The sequence below is a fragment of the Thalassophryne amazonica genome, chromosome 13, assembly GCF_902500255.1.
Source record: "Thalassophryne amazonica chromosome 13, fThaAma1.1, whole genome shotgun sequence".
Classification (NCBI taxonomy): domain Eukaryota; kingdom Metazoa; phylum Chordata; class Actinopteri; order Batrachoidiformes; family Batrachoididae; genus Thalassophryne; species Thalassophryne amazonica.
Window position 1 is genome coordinate 8,860,856 of NC_047115.1, and position 15,747 is coordinate 8,876,602.

Sequence of the window (15,747 nt, forward strand, 5' to 3'; positions counted from 1 at the left end):
TCTCCCTCCTGTCGACCCTGTGCGTAACAGTGACGTTCCACAGGTCGTTCAACGACCCCTCCCACCTTCCCCGGAAGCATACATAAGCCCTCCAGAGCCGTACGGAGGTTGTGTGGAGACGTGCGCGGACTTTCTTATGCAGTGTTCGCTCGTCTTCGCACAACGTCCCGTCATGTACGCGACTGATGCTAGTAAGATAGCTTATGTCATTAATCTGCTTCGCGGCAAGGCACGCGCTTGGGCTACAGCGCTTTGGGAGCAAAATTCACGGCTCCTTCTGACATATGATGGGTTTGTGAGGGAGTTCAGAACAGTGTTCGATCACCCAAATAGAGGAGAGACCGCTTCAGCCGTGCTGCTGTCAATGAGACAGGGGCGCCGGAGCGCAGCTGTTTATGCAGTCGACTTCCGCATCGCGGTTGCGAGGTCCGGCTGGAATAACACTGCCCTCCGTGCCGCCTTCGTAAACGGACTGTCGTTGGTCCTGAAGGAGCTCCTGGTGGCCAAGGACGAACCGCGGGATTTAGACGGGCTTATTGATCTCGTTATACGATTAGACAATCGGTTAGAGGAACGCCGTCGGGAGCGAGGCGAAGGACGTGACCGGATACGCGCCGCCCCTCTCCCTTCCGGGTTCGAAAAGGGGTCGCCCTCCCCACGCTCCACAGCCGCAGCGCTTTGTGGGGCAACAGCTCCCCCTGTTGACGTTGTTAGGGAAACGCACAGGGCCAAAATGGGGAGGCTGATCCGTGGAGAGTGTTTTCTCTGCAGCTCAACAGAGCACACACAGAGAGACTGCCCCAAATGGCCAAAACGTCAACACTCACCCTTAGAGACTGGGCTAAGGGGGGGTCAAGACATTCAAGTGAGACACACACAAATTGCCACACGACTCCCAGTCACAATCCTGAGCGGGGATTTAACCCTTCAAGCCCGAGCACTGGTGGACACGGGGTCAGAAGGGAATCTGCTAGACAGCAGATGGGCAAAGGAGGTAGGGCTCCCTCTGGTGGCGCTTCCTTCGCCATTGCAGGTGCGGGCACTAGATGGCACCCTCCTCCCTTTACTCACACACAAGACACAACCAGTAACTCTGGTGGTGTCTGGAAACCACCGGGAGGAGATTGAGTTTTTTGTAACTTCTTCTACCTCCCGCGTGATTTTGGGCATCCCATGGATGTTAAAGCACAATCCCCGGATCGATTGGCCGTCTGGGGTGGTGGTTCAGTGAAGCGAAACCTGCCATCGGGTGTGTTTAGGATCCTCGGTTCCTCCCGGTTTCCAGGCTAAGGAGGAGGTCAAAGTCCCTCCCAATCTGACGGCAGTGCCGGTTGAGTACCACGATCTTGCTGATGTCTTCAGCAAGGATCTGGCACTCACCCTTCCCCCGCACCGTCCGTACGATTGTTCCATTGATTTGGTTCCAGGCGCTGAGTTCCCGTCCAGCAGGCTGTACAACCTCTCACGACCTGAGCTCGAATCAATGGAGACCTACATCCGGGACTCATTAGCTGCCGGGCTGATCCGGAACTCCACCTCCCCGATGGGGGCAGGTTTCTTTTTTGTGGGCAAGAAAGATGGCGGACTTCGTCCATGTATTGATTACAGGGGGCTGAATGAGATTACGGTTCGCAACCGATACCCGTTGCCATTATTAGATTCCGTGTTCACCCCCCTGCATGGAGCCAAAATCTTTACTAAGCTGGATCTTAGAAATGCGTATCACCTGGTTCGGATCCGGAAGGGAGAAGAATGGAAGACGGCATTCAACACCCCATTAGGTCACTTTGAGTACCTGGTCATGCCGTTCGGCCTCACAAACGCCCCCGCGACATTCCAAGCATTGGTTAATGATGTCTTGCGGGATTTCCTGCACCGATTCATCTTCGTATATCTAGACGATATACTCATCTTTTCTCCGGATCCTGAGACTCATGTCCGGCATGTACGTCAGGTCCTGCAGCGGTTGTTGGAGAACCGGCTGTTTGTGAAGGGCGAGAAGTGTGAGTTTCACCGCACATCTTTGTCCTTCCTGGGGTTTATCATCTCCCCCAACTCCGTCGCTCCTGATCCGGCCAAGGTTGCGGCGGTGAGAGACTGGCCCCAACCCACTAGCCGTAGAAGCTGCAACAGTTCCTCGGCTTTGCAAATTTCTACAGGAGGTTCATTAAGGGCTACAGTCAGGTAGTTAGCCCCCTGACAGCCCTGACCTCACCAAAAGTCTCCTTCACCTGGTCGGATCGTTGCGATGCCGCGTTCAAGGAGTTGAAACGGCGCTTCTCGTCTGCACCTGTTCTGGTGCAGCCCGATCCTAGTCGCCAGTTAGTGGTTGAAGTGGACGCCTCGGACTCAGGGATAGGAGCCGTGCTTTCCCAGAGCGGGAAGACCGATAAGGTCCTTCACCCGTGTGCCTATTTTTCCCGCAGGTTGACCCCGGCCGAACGGAACTATGACGTCGGCAATCGAGAACTCCTTGCGGTGAAAGAGGCTCTTGAAGAGTGGAGACATCTGTTGGAGGGAACGTCCGTGCCATTCACGGTTTTCACTGACCACCGGAACCTGGAGTATATCAGGACCGCCAAGCGGCTGAACCCCAGGCAAGCCCGCTGGTCACTGTTCTTCGGCTGTTTTGACTTCCGGATCACCTACCGTCCCGGGACCAAGAACCAGAGATCGGATGCCTTGTCCCAGGTACATGAAGATGAAGTCAAAGCGGAGTTGTCGGATCCACCGGAACCCATCATCCCGGAGTCCACTATCGTGGCCACCCTCACCTGGGACGTAGAGAGAACCATCCGGGGAGGCCCTGGCACGAAGCCCGGACCCCGGAACTGGGCCGAAGAACAAACTATACGTCCCACCAGAAGCTAGGGCTGCAGTCCTGGACTTCTGTCACGGCTCCAAGCTCTCCTGTCATCCAGGGGTGCGAAGAACCGTGGCAGTTGTCCGGCAGCGCTTCTGGTGGGCGTCCCTAGAGGCCGACGTCCGGGATTATATCCAGGCCTGCACCACCTGCGCCAGGGGCCAAGGCTGACCATCACCGGGCATCAGGTTTACTCCAGCCGCTGCCCGTGCCTCATCGCCCCTGGTCCCACATCGGCCTGGATTTTGTCACGGGCCTCCCGCCGTCCCAGGGTAACACCACCATCCTCACGATAGTGGACCGATTGTCCAAGGCGGCCCACTTCGTGGCCCTCCCGAAGCTCCCAACAGCAAAGGAGACAGCGGACCTCCTGGTCCACCACGTCGTCCGGCTGCATGGGATTCCAACAGACATCGTCTCCGATCGCGGTCCCCAGTTCTCCTCGCAAGTCTGGAGGAGCTTCTGCCGGGAACTGGGGGCCACGGTGAGTCTCTCGTCCGGGTACCACCCTCAGACCAACGGGCAAGCAGAACGAGTAAACCAGGAGGTGGAGCAGGCCTTGCGCTGCGTGACTGCCGCACGCCCGGCGGCCTGGAGTACCCATTTGGCCTGGATCGTGTATGCCCATAACAGCCAGGTGTCTTCAGCCACCGGCCTCTCCCCTTTTGAGGTATGTCTGGGGTATCAGCCCCCGTTGTTTCCGGTGGTTGAGGGAGAGGTCGGTGTGCCCTCGGTCCAGGCCCACCTGCGGAAGTGCCGTCGGGTGTGGCGTGCCGCCCGTTCTGCTTTGCTAAAGGCCCGGTCGAGGGCAAAAGCCCATGCAGACCGTCGGCGGACCCCGGTCCCTGCGTATCGGCCTGGGCAGGAGGTGTGGTTATCCACAAAGGACATCCCCCTCCAAGTGGACTCCCCCAAGTTACAGGACCGTTACATCGGCCCATTCAAGATCCTGAAGGTCATCAGTCCAGCCGCAGTGAGGCTTCGGCTGCCGGCCTCACTGCGGATCCATCCTGTGTTTCATGTGTCCCGGATTAAACCTCATCACTCCTCACCCCTCTGTACTCCGGGTCCGGCGCCGCCTCCTGCCCGGATCATCGATGGCGAGCCGGCTTGGACTGTACGCCGGCTTTTGGGATGTCCAGTAGGATGGGCCGGGGCTTCCAGTATTTGGTGGACTGGGAGGGGTACGGCCCCGAAGAACGCTCCTGGGTGAAGAGGAGCTTCATCCTGGACCCGGCCCTCCTGGCCGATTTCTACCGCCGCCACCCGGACAAGCCTGGTCGGGCGCCAGGAGGCGCCCGTTGAGGGGGGGGTCCTGTTGTGTGGGCCGCCAGAAGAGGAGGTACTGCTGGCCCACCACCAGAGGGCTCCCTGCCTGGAGTGCGGGCTCCAGGCACCAGAGGGCGCAGCCGCCTCACAGGAGCAGCCAGGGTGACAGCTGTCACGCATCACCTGCAACAGCTGTTACCAATCAGCAGGGATACATCAGCAGGACGACGTCTCCACCTCTTTGCCGAGATATCGTTCTACCTGGAAGGTAATATTCTCAGCTGACTGCTTGACAGTAACCTTTTGTGATTTTTGTGAGTGATAACAGACCTTTTTTCCAACGAGAGGTGGAGGTAGCTTTCCTGCCGTGCGGATTACTGGGTGCAAACGCGCCCACCTTTAATTGTATTTTTGTTCCTCGCCAGCAGTACCAGGTCCGACACGCGGAGGCAGTGGCCACCTGGGAATTCGGGACTTGGCGGCTCCAGTATTCCCGGGGTCTGGTGGCGGAGGAAATCGTGTGGTTCCGGTTCTGCTTTGGACAGGTGTCTCCTATCTTCGAGCCTGCCCACACGACACCTTTGTGAATTGATTCTGATCTATTGTTGTAATCTGTTGTATTTGTTGTGCACATTCACAACAGTAAAGTGTTGTTATTTGACCTACTCCATTGTCCGTTCCTTTGCGCCCCCCTGTTGTGGGTCCGGTGTACCAACACTTTCCCAACAAGAGATCTAGTATTCATGCATCAAGCTGAATTTATCTAACTGAATGTGTCAAATTTAGTTATTTATTACAGAAACAAGAACTGTCTGTCACTAATGGAAATACATTAAATACATTAATCATGACATTTGAAAAAGTAAATAAATATGAAATTGGTCACTGGATCCTTAAACTTTGGACATAATAAACTCTTTATGGTGGATCTTTGATCTCTGGACATAAATAGGAATAAATAAAATGTGTAGTTTTTGTGAAAAGCGTTTCCTTTCAGACATTATTAGATGAATATCTTTCATACGTCTGAGCTCGCTGTGCTTCACGTTGGCATCAGTTTACTTCATAAAGAATGCAGGATGTCTCATTTTGGGAAGAAAAAAACGTTTTAGTCGATTGTAGTTTCTTGTCTGTAATACAGCATTTTAAAGAGGTGTCATTTTGTTTAAAGCGGCAATTTGTTTTGAAGTTATTAATTCCGAGCGGACTCTGTCTCAGCAGACAACGGAACGGAGGACGATTCTCGCTTCTTGACTACAAGACAAGAGTCCCAGTTAGTTACTTTAATCCACACAAAAGTGACTCACGATATGTTAATGGAATTGAGAGGAGTTAAGAAGCGGACTTGCTGTTTCTGAAGAGCAGCGAATCAATGAAGCATTGCTTCATTTGGTTCACGCTTCAAAGTGGAGTCGCACTGCAGAAACAGCTGATTACAGACCTGCTGCAGACCAAACCCTGAATATCCGTAAGACTTTATTTGTACGTCCGTATGACACTGAAACTCGGAAAAATCCGTATAATTTACGGACAATCCGTATAGGCTGACATGTATGCATTACTCAAAAACTATTTTAATCAATACCTGCAATAATATATCTGCTGGTAACATAACAGTGTCTGTACTCATGTTTTCATGGTCAGTGATCACAACAATGATATTCTTAGTGCGAGGAAAAATGTGGTTCCAATCAAAAGCAGACAAGAGCAATGTATAGGAAGCTATTCATGATATTTTCACCAAAAAAAAGGCATCTGCACCTTTTTTTCTGTGGTAATTTATTACACACCTGCACCTGTTTCGTCATTGGAAAATGTGTAGTTCATACCTACATTTTAGGTGTTGAAGTGGAGATGCCACACACTGTTCTTTCTATCACTGAAGTATGTATATAGTTACACGTCTTCTCCGTCACTGCCATCACTCTTATTACTCATCATTGTCCTCGCTCAAGCATTGTCTGACTCAATCATCGGTGGAAGTAGTTTCTACATTTTTTCCTCCTCACATGAATCTGTGAGTGACTCTGGAACAGAGCTTCCTGGAAACAGTCTGGCTCAAAGTAGTTCCCTTCAGTTAACTTCCATCCAAAGTCTCTGTCTCCATTCATTGGAAGGGTTTCATTGTACTCTTTCTGAAGAAACATGATGTGAAGTCAAAACAGTCAGGGCATGGAGACAGATTAGTGCTTCAGTGATACCAGGTAGTTTGTTATTCAAACTGGCAGTTAATTTAGATACATCAATGTACCTTCAGTTGTTGCGAGATCCATAGTCCATGACGCTGCTGATCCCTTTTGACCTTTTGGAAAGCTCAAGAAGAATGATGAGGACATCCGCATCAGTAGATCTCACCAATACGTATGTTACCAGAAGAAATGGTGTTTGCATGAAAGGCAATGAGTGTGTCGGTCTGTTTGTGTCGACACTGAAGGTGATTTGGTTCCTCTACTTACAATAGATCATCATCAGTTTTCCATCTGCATGCACATACCACGATGTGAAACATACAGTGTTTTCCTTCCAAGAACTGACCCATATCGGGGCTTCTAACATTCCTGCTTGACGAACCGGGTGAACTCTTCCTTGAATGACCCTTTTTTTTGTTTGTTTTTTTGTAATTCCGTGCCACTCTGCCGCTGAGCTTGATCAGGACCTGTAATAATGAATACTTGAGATGTAGTTGAACGACAAAGGTATCTTTAATAGACGGTGTCTGGTACTTGTCAAGTACAAGGTGGACTTGCTCTCCACGACTCAAACAAACTTTAGCCAAAAGATCCCTGGCTGTGGTTGCACATGTGGATTTGCTGTGCTGCAGCACGGCTTCATGGAGGATGGTGCCACCATCAATAACTGTGGCTATTATTGGAGGAAGACTGGCATCCACGAGACAAGAAGACTTTCAAGTGTTTTACTGAGATTTGCCTTCTCTGTCTGCAGACGAGTCCCATCGCAATGGGCAAGAGACAGGGGCACTTCAGTGATGGGGTAGCTAAGAATGTGTAGCATGGCAAGTGCATTGCTCGTCTTGGCAGCAACAGCTAAGATTCCTCCAAACACATTCCTGACTCCCTCTGCCGCGTTCACCCTTCTTGCTGCAGTCTTAGATTTCTTTACATTTTCTGCAGAAAAGTTCAACATCTTTCCCATTGTCACTGGCTTCAAAAACGGTGACTATCCACTGCACACACATCCTGGAACTGCAGTCGAAGTTTCCCCCCATTCCAGTGTTCCAAGTAGAAATGTCTTTGTCACATCCTTGGCTGCTCTCCACCTTTGTCACCTCCTTGGCTGATACCAATGATGAGATCATCAGGAGAATAAAGTGGCAGATGGGTTGCATATGCTGCTTAAGGTGTTGGTGAGGACATTCCTTTCAGTATTGTCATGTACAAGGTCTCCAATTTTCTGAGTTGGTTAGCTGGTTCCTCCCCTGGTTGAAGACTGACCAGTTCACAGAATTCTGTGAGGACCATGTTACGTTGCGTGAGAGTGATAGACCACCTTCGGAAGGTACTCTGTGAATTTGTAAAAGCTGAAATACCTCTGACGGGAGAAGCAGCATCCCTACTGACAGGTTGGTCCAGGGTTCGGTCAAACTGGACACCTGGCATATGATTTCTTTGTACGCCAAATGGACATGCTCCAGAATCTCACAAACCTTCTGGAGCTTATGAAGAAAGCACGAACTCCACATAGCATAATTTGGCCGGATCAAAGCAAAGAAGACTTCTAGCACACTTGAGAGGACTTGGATGTAACTATCACATCATTTCGGACCACAGCAGCACGTCTGAGACGGAGTCTCTTCACCCCAAAGCATCAAATAGATTAATGGGATTATTAACCATCAGATGATAAAGGTAAAAACCTTGTAAATCATTCTAAAGTCAGTCTGAAGCAGAAACAAGGTGAAATTCCGTGACACATTGAAATGTCCGACGAGCAGTGAACGCATCAGCTAGCTGGTCATTTAGCCGCGGCACTCTGATCGCTTCCAAAGCCTTTTATGATGAAATAATGCTGAATTTATGTGTAAATGATTGTTGTACAAAAGCTTCAGATATCTGTTGCTGAGATAGATGATGACTACTGTGCAGTTTGAAGCAGAAACAAGGTGATAATCCCTGAACCGCCTCATCGGGGGGACTGAGTTTTAGGTGGGCCGTTGGTCGGCCACACCGGTACCAATGCATTTTTGTGATGTGGGGAGATGACCCCTTCAACCCATGAGGTCAAATGTCCCAGCCCTTTTCACCTGAATAAATGTTCTGGGCTCCTGCTCTAAGTGGCATCTCCACATCGACCCTGGATGTAGATTTCTATGCAGTCCACCATCCTATCCGGGAATGGACCAAGAGACCATCTTTCTCACCACAGAGGGATTGCCATGATGACATCCAGACTTACTATAGCCTGGGGGTGGGGGGAGGGGTGCCCCACTGGCTACTTTAACTGAACAATGGTTGCGATGCGACAACACATCCCTGACACCTCGTGTCAAACATTTTTTGTTGTTGTTTTGTTTTTGGAACAAGCTGGGATCAATAATGACAATGATGATAATGAGGGAAGTTGTCGTCTCCCGCGCGCCACCGAACTTCGTGACGACAAAACTCAGACATAACAAAAACCAGCTGGAATCTGATTTGAGTTTTCACAAATGTGATGGAAATCACATTTGAAATGATCTACAGATGAGTCTGGAAAAAAGGATTTCATGAATTTTTTTTTGTTTTTTGGACTTTTCAAACTTGCAACATGGGATCAGGATCAGATTCTGATGTGCACATGAACTGGACTTTTACTAGCAGTCTGAACAAAGCTTTGGTGTCCAGCTCAAGTTTGTGACTTAAGGGGCGGGACTAACTTAAGATGGCCAGAATGACTATTGCACCTAACTGACAAATAACTGACAAGTTTTTCGTCAAAGAGTTGTCTGCCTCCAGCTGGCCAGTTATAGTTTACAAAAATGAGCTGGCACCTTGGTGTGGTCCTTCAGATTCCAGGGCGACACATGCCACCCAAGGCCACCCTCCTGGACTCGCGCATGGTAGAGTCATTGTATAACGAGTCAACAAGTGGAAAACATTGGAATCAGTGGCTGGTTTTTAAACGTTATTTGTACTCATCCTGTCCCACATGCATTACCTGCTCAGGTGTTGCCATGAAGTTGATGGCGGTATAGTGATGGTCGTCTTCCTGAAGCAAACTGAAGGTGAACTGATAATCGATCAACAGGTTGTCTAGGCAACAGAGACAAAAAAGATAAAGAGGGACAAATGCTGTCAAAGAACAAAGAGAACAAACAGAGTGACTGAACCATTCACGTTTTTCTTCGCTGCATTATTTTGCACTCACAGTTTAAAAGTGGCAACTGTGTCACGACTTGTTTCTGTGACAGGATTTATTTTAATTTTCCTCCACTTTTTCCATATTTGTTCTGTGTATGATAACACTAATTTTCCCTTCAAATAAAAGCTCCATTCTGGCTCGTTCAATCAACGTCGGCATCAAGCACAGACAGACTTCTGAAAGCAAAACACAGAGGAATCAATATTCAATTAGATGGATACGGCTACAGCGGTGGAGGTTTGGTCAAAGATCTCAATCAGTGACAAAAAGTGCAGGAGCGCACGTAAATATTTCATAAATACGAGCACAATGAGGACGCCGGTTCCTCACCAAAGCAAATAGGACAATCAATAGAACATAAATGGATGTCTGAATAATCATGCTCTCTCTCTCTGAGATTTAATCATTTCTGTCTGGACACGGCTCTTTGTCCGCGAGACAATCACCAGCATACAGTGAATTCAAAGCCAGTCAACATCTGGAAGGAGAGCACGAGCGCTGCTGGGTCACCTTGTCTGAACACCAGACGTGGTGACATAGAGGGGAGGATGAGAAGAGAGAAGGAGAAAGAAGGCAGGAACAACTACATGGTTTCACTGCACATTTTCCGATCAATAGCATTTTTTATTCATTTATTTATTTATTGCCTGTAAAAGCGATTTTACACCACAGAAACAAGAACTAATTTAGGATAAAATCAAGGTTGTTCAAATCCGTGTCAGTTTGGGGTCTACTACTGGAAGGTCAAATGTTCGACTGACTTTCTCTGGAAGTAACATCATGTTTTGACTCGCTGTTCTTTGTGAGTTATTTGTATTCAACATTGAAGAAAATGTTGTTTTAATCCCGTGAAGGGCAGCTCAAGTATTACAGGGCAGGAAAAATGATACACTGTCAATGCAGTGGCACCCAACGCACAGATCAACAGAGGACAAACCAGCTTGTTTATCAGTGGAAACACATCCATTCTGAATGGTTGTAACCAGGTCTACAAACCAGTCTTTTTTATTTCAAACAGTTCATTTCAAGCAGAATCGGAACTTTGAATTATTTGAATTTTGTTCCACAACCTCACTTACATCGGTTTGCTCTGTAGTTCATTGCTAATAACACAGTTAACAAGCTAGGCTATGCTCGGCATATTGTTGAGGTCGTAGAGATAAAAAAACCTCCCTGAGGCACTCCACAAGAGTAAGGTCTAACCTTATCCATTCCCTAAGCAAACACATTGCCAACAGTGGTCCCGAAAAACACCCTGAAGTATTAAGTATTAAGTTTTTTTAATTGAAGGAAGAAACCTCAAGCAGTCCTGACTCGGTGGGGTGACCATCTGCTTTGGCCATACTACCAAAAACAAAATAAATGAAACAAAGCATAACAAAAGACAAAACAGAACTTGGGCAAACCCTGAGCAAACATAACTTCCTTGTGACTTCTGCATGACACCACTCATATCACTAAATTACAAGTAATTTGTTGGTCATATAAACATCAGATTATCTCTCTAATCTCTCTAATCTTAAAGGTTGAGGAGATATAGAAGCAAATGTTTTTTGCACCATGTTTTTGTTGACTTTTGCCCTTGCCCTTTGGCTGATCCTTTCAGTTAATCACCTCCACATACCGTATCTGCCTAAGTAATATTCACACCAGGTTTGGTGAAAACCTGTCCAACCATTTTTACCCGAGGCCCAAATATGGCCATCAGGTATTGCAAAGACTTTGCGCCTGCCTGCATGTCTGTTTGTCTGTGCTCAGCATAAGTCCAGTCCTATTACTGCCAGGGTTTTCAAATTCACATGGAGGATTCTTGGGACACAGACCTTGGACAAGTTCAAAGGTGGCAAAGCTTGACCTATTCTAAGGGGTCAAAAGGTCACTTTCTTTCTACACACTGCACACTAATACGGCTGATAGTATTTTAGCATTGCGTTAGATTTTATTAGTTATGTTGTTTGCAGACAGGCAGACACACTGGACCAATTACAATCCCCTGCTTCAGCGGCGTGCAGCGTAATCAAGATTTATCACATATGCAAAGACATAAATGTTGCAACTAAGCAACCATATAGATACAGATACATCCAACACCCTCAAGATGCACAACAATTGTAGGTGAAGCCACAACCTCCTCAGTGGAGGAAACTAAAATGTGATGTCGAAGTTCTGCAAAGCCACAGCGTGAATATTTTAATTGTCTGTCCTTCAAAATGAACCTTTTCAAATCGCGGTGTCATTTATATTCTCAGCGGGAGAGTTGAGGCACTCGCGGATGATTTGTTTGCTGTTGAAGATTTGAGAGTGGAACTGGACGTGCCCTGAAACCCAAAGAACAGCTCAGGGACTCTGTTGTGGTTCGAGTGCTTTGGAGAAACTTTCCATCACAGCCTTAAGAGAGATGTTTAGCACCACCTTCCTTTCAGCGGTAAAATCTCGAGGCGTCGCCAACACCAAAGCGAATTATGTTTGACAAACACTCTTGTTTTGTTCAGCCTTCATGGTAACTTAGCCCAAAGAGTAGATATCATCAGATCAAAGACAGTATTTCTCCTTAACGCCGGGCTCTTTCCCTTTCCTCTGAGGCAGATGTGCACCACCGCCACCGAGTCTCACTACTTTATCCCACGGGGATTGTCAGAACAACTTCAACACAACACAAAAAGTGTTTGGGCTTTTTTTTATTCTGTGTAAAAGAGGGAAGAGGCTTTGTGTGTTTGTGTGCAAAAGCGCACACATCTATTTGAGTAAATGGACACATAGTGCGCACGTGTGTGTGTGTGTGTGCATGCATACAGTCAACAAAACAAACAAGACTTATGATTACAGGCGTCCCTCTGCATGTTCCAGTGTGATTCCTAATCTGTCAGGAACGAGTGCTTTAAAAGTTCATCTCGGCTAATAAGAAATCCCACTGGAGAAATCTGACAACACTTTCGCTCACTCAATTACGCACACGTGCGCACGTGTGAAGTCTCTCTGCAGATGAATTGTCTTCAGGTATCACTGAAGGTATTAACGAGCCCCAGAAGGACTTGGACAGAAGCAGTCAGTGCCAATTTCTCCAGTTCACAGGCGGCTGATCTTATTACCATAACATGTAAGCTGATTCAGCCGATATGAAACAAAATGCTGAGACGGATCAGAACAGGAAGGTGGGAGCCCTCACCTGGAACATAATCTGATATTCCAGCAGCCTGCTTCAAAACAAAAATTCAGACAGGAACGGCCCCCTCACTTTGTCAGAATCTATCACTGAATGCTCATTAACAGCTTATTTTTTCCAAATTTGTCACATCTGACGGTTAATCGGATGTTGCAGCATCACTTAGCGTACCAGGAGAAGGAACTCCCACTAGGGTACTTCCTGGTGGGACCTCATTAATTTGTAACAGGGGGAGAGGAAGACTGGGGATTTACTTTCTTGTCTTTGGTCCTGCAGACGTCATCGTACCGTCAGTCTGAAGGTAACCATCGTATAACGTGACAGTGAAGAGGTATTGAGTGAAATCAAAAACCGGGTATCAACTCAATCAACTTCAATCAACTTTTTTCTTATATAGCGCCAAATCACAACAAACAGTTGCCCCAAGGCGCTCCATATTGTAAGGCAAGGCCATACAATAATTATGAAAAACCCCAACGGTCAAAACGACCCCCTATGAGCAAGCACTTGGCAACAGTGGGAAGGAAAAACTCCCTTTTAACAGGAAGAAACCTCCAGCAGAACCAGGCTCAGGGAGGGGCAGTCTTCTGCTGAGACTGGTTGGGGCTGAGGGAAAAAACCAGGAAAAAGACATGCCGTGAAGGGGGGCAGAGATCGATCACTAATGATTAAATGCAGAGTGATGCATACGGAGCAAAAAGAGAAAGAAACAGTGCATCATGGGAACCCCCCCACAATCTACGTCTAAAGCAGCATATGAATGAGGTATGAATGACTTTGTATATAAACTGAACGGTTACTTAGGGAGACTCAGATGAAAAGTGCCACTTTAGTCCAAGGGCCAAGCAGGTTTCCAGTACTGCCTAAAGTGACACAACACTCACAATCCAGCCTCAGTAAACCACAGCCCACGCAAAGATGTTCAACAGCCATTTCAGAGGGGTAAGTGTAGCCAGGAAGGGGCCAAAATTTAAAAATATTCCAATCATATTGAAAAGCACATCACATTATTTGCCTCACCATTAAGGTATAACACAAAAGGTATAGTTTGGACTATCTATGATTTAATGTTATGGAGTAAAAAAACAGCACAATTCTTGCAAAGGTCAATTTCAGTTTGTACTGGAGTCCAGAAGTAAAGTTACTCCAATTTTGTGAAAAAGTTGTAAAATTTATTGGTTGAGCACCTTTGATTTCATAGTAACATAATGTAATACTGGAGCTCTTGGTGAAATTCAATTAATGGTAAATGCCCACCAGGTGGAGGTATTACTCCATTTCAAAAACCTTGGGGATGATAAGGACCAACTTGTTGCTTAAAGTAGTAGATGTCATAGAGTGCAATGGATGTTGACCTTGTTTGCCCCTTATTTTGGAGACCAAGAATTTGAAACATTCAGAACTATTGTTAGTTTTTTTAATCCTATTAGGTCAACCAATCACCTGTTCCAAAAATTAGAGCAACTTTATTTTTTGATCCTGTACAAACAATACTTTTTTTTAATCCTTATGAGCAGGCATATAATGTAAGGCTGGAATGCATGCATCACCTTGAGTGGTACCAATCATGTCAAACTGGGTGTGGCCTCATGGGCTACTTGCATTGTGAAGGAATGCTGGCTATGGCATTTTGGCCGTGTGGCGTGTTTCTCTATATGATCCAGCATGCAAGTGCATGAGTGTCTACCCCAGGAGCTGGAGAAAGCCAAGGGCACGCCCACATTTCACCTCACTGCAGCAGATAGGTGGTTACTTCTGAGAGGTGGGGGATGGACCAGATGTCTACCTGAGTGGTTGCCATCGTGGCACCTGACATAATAAACAATTACCTGCTCCAATGGTTTTGCACTGCATGGTCCAAAATGAGTTTTGATTCATTTTTTAATATCTCAAAAACCAAGAAGTAAATGTTGATCACACCTGATGGGAACATTACTTGGATAGATGTGTGACGTGATTACATGTGATTATAATTTGCAGTAGTTTGAGCAAAGGTAAAGGAAAACATGGCCCCAAAGCCATCTTTTTTCCTTTTTTGGGGGGTATATCTCAGCAACAACAAAAAAGACCCTAGATCAACGATCTAAAGCATATAATATCTGTGACTGACTGACAAAAGTTGCGTGGTAAAGTCATATATATATAGTCTCACACACACGGTTACAGACAGATGTATATTTACTTGTACATTTATATTGTGGTGTGTAGAGTGTGTAGGGAATGCACCAGCTCTCGAGTTGTATGTCAGCTTTATGTTTTTCCACAGCAGTAACATGGTATGACGGTGGTCCAAAAAGTCACGTGTCCGACGTTTTATTTTCATGTGTATTTTATTTATCAAACTCTACAAAATCAGAGCTGAGACAAATTGATCTAAAGTCAGAGTCAGAATATTTAATAGGGTAGCTGTTGGACTTTAGTCATGTCGTTAGACTGATTGGACCAATTAATGCGCACTGGCCAGACGTCCTAGGGGATGTCCTGTCAGCAGATATCGGGGTGTGCTGGACTGACACCAGATCACGTCCTAATGAGCGGCCTTGGGCCAGAATGCTGCGGACTGTTGATCATTACTGTGCCGCTGCGTTGAGCCTGAAACACTTTATCATCTCTAGTTGTTGTTTCACTGCAATAAAAAGAAATTTCTCCACACTGAATCTCGTAATTTTGTCATCTCTTAGTAATTTTGACTTGCAACTCTCGGTACATATTGGAGCAACGTCTGAGCCGGCTGACTAAGTGTTCCCAGACTGACCAGCTTTAGCTGGTGTTTCAGTTGCAAGTGGTCGGACACTTGCTGGCCGTCCCTAATTAAATGGCCCTTGTGGCTGACTACGATGGAATATGACAGTAGTTCATTAAAGCGTCGCCCTGGTGATGCGTGCACATAAATGCCAGCCTGACCAGGGGCAAACTCATTAAATCGCAAAGTTGCTTTTCGTCAACTCTCTGGTGGTTCAATATGACAGCGTTAACTGAACCAAAGCTTCGCCCTCTCCGCTTTGTTTAAGGAACACCGCCGTCAGTAACGAAACACACACACATTCATCAGGGAGGAGTCTGACGAGAACAATTCATCATTGGGATTGTGCGA

At 47.0% G+C, this 15,747-nt stretch overlaps 1 protein-coding gene across 2 annotated transcripts in view; it reads right to left on the reverse strand.

Moving 5' to 3' along the window:
- atrnl1a (attractin-like 1a) overlaps positions 1-15,747 on the reverse strand; it is a 449,940-nt gene that overhangs the window by 227,920 nt on the left and 206,273 nt on the right. For both annotated transcript variants that reach the window (XM_034184477.1, XM_034184476.1), the window contains one exon: positions 9,287-9,381. In XM_034184477.1, coding sequence (XP_034040368.1) covers positions 9,287-9,381 — 95 coding nt within the window. The remainder of the gene's footprint in view (positions 1-9,286; positions 9,382-15,747) is intronic.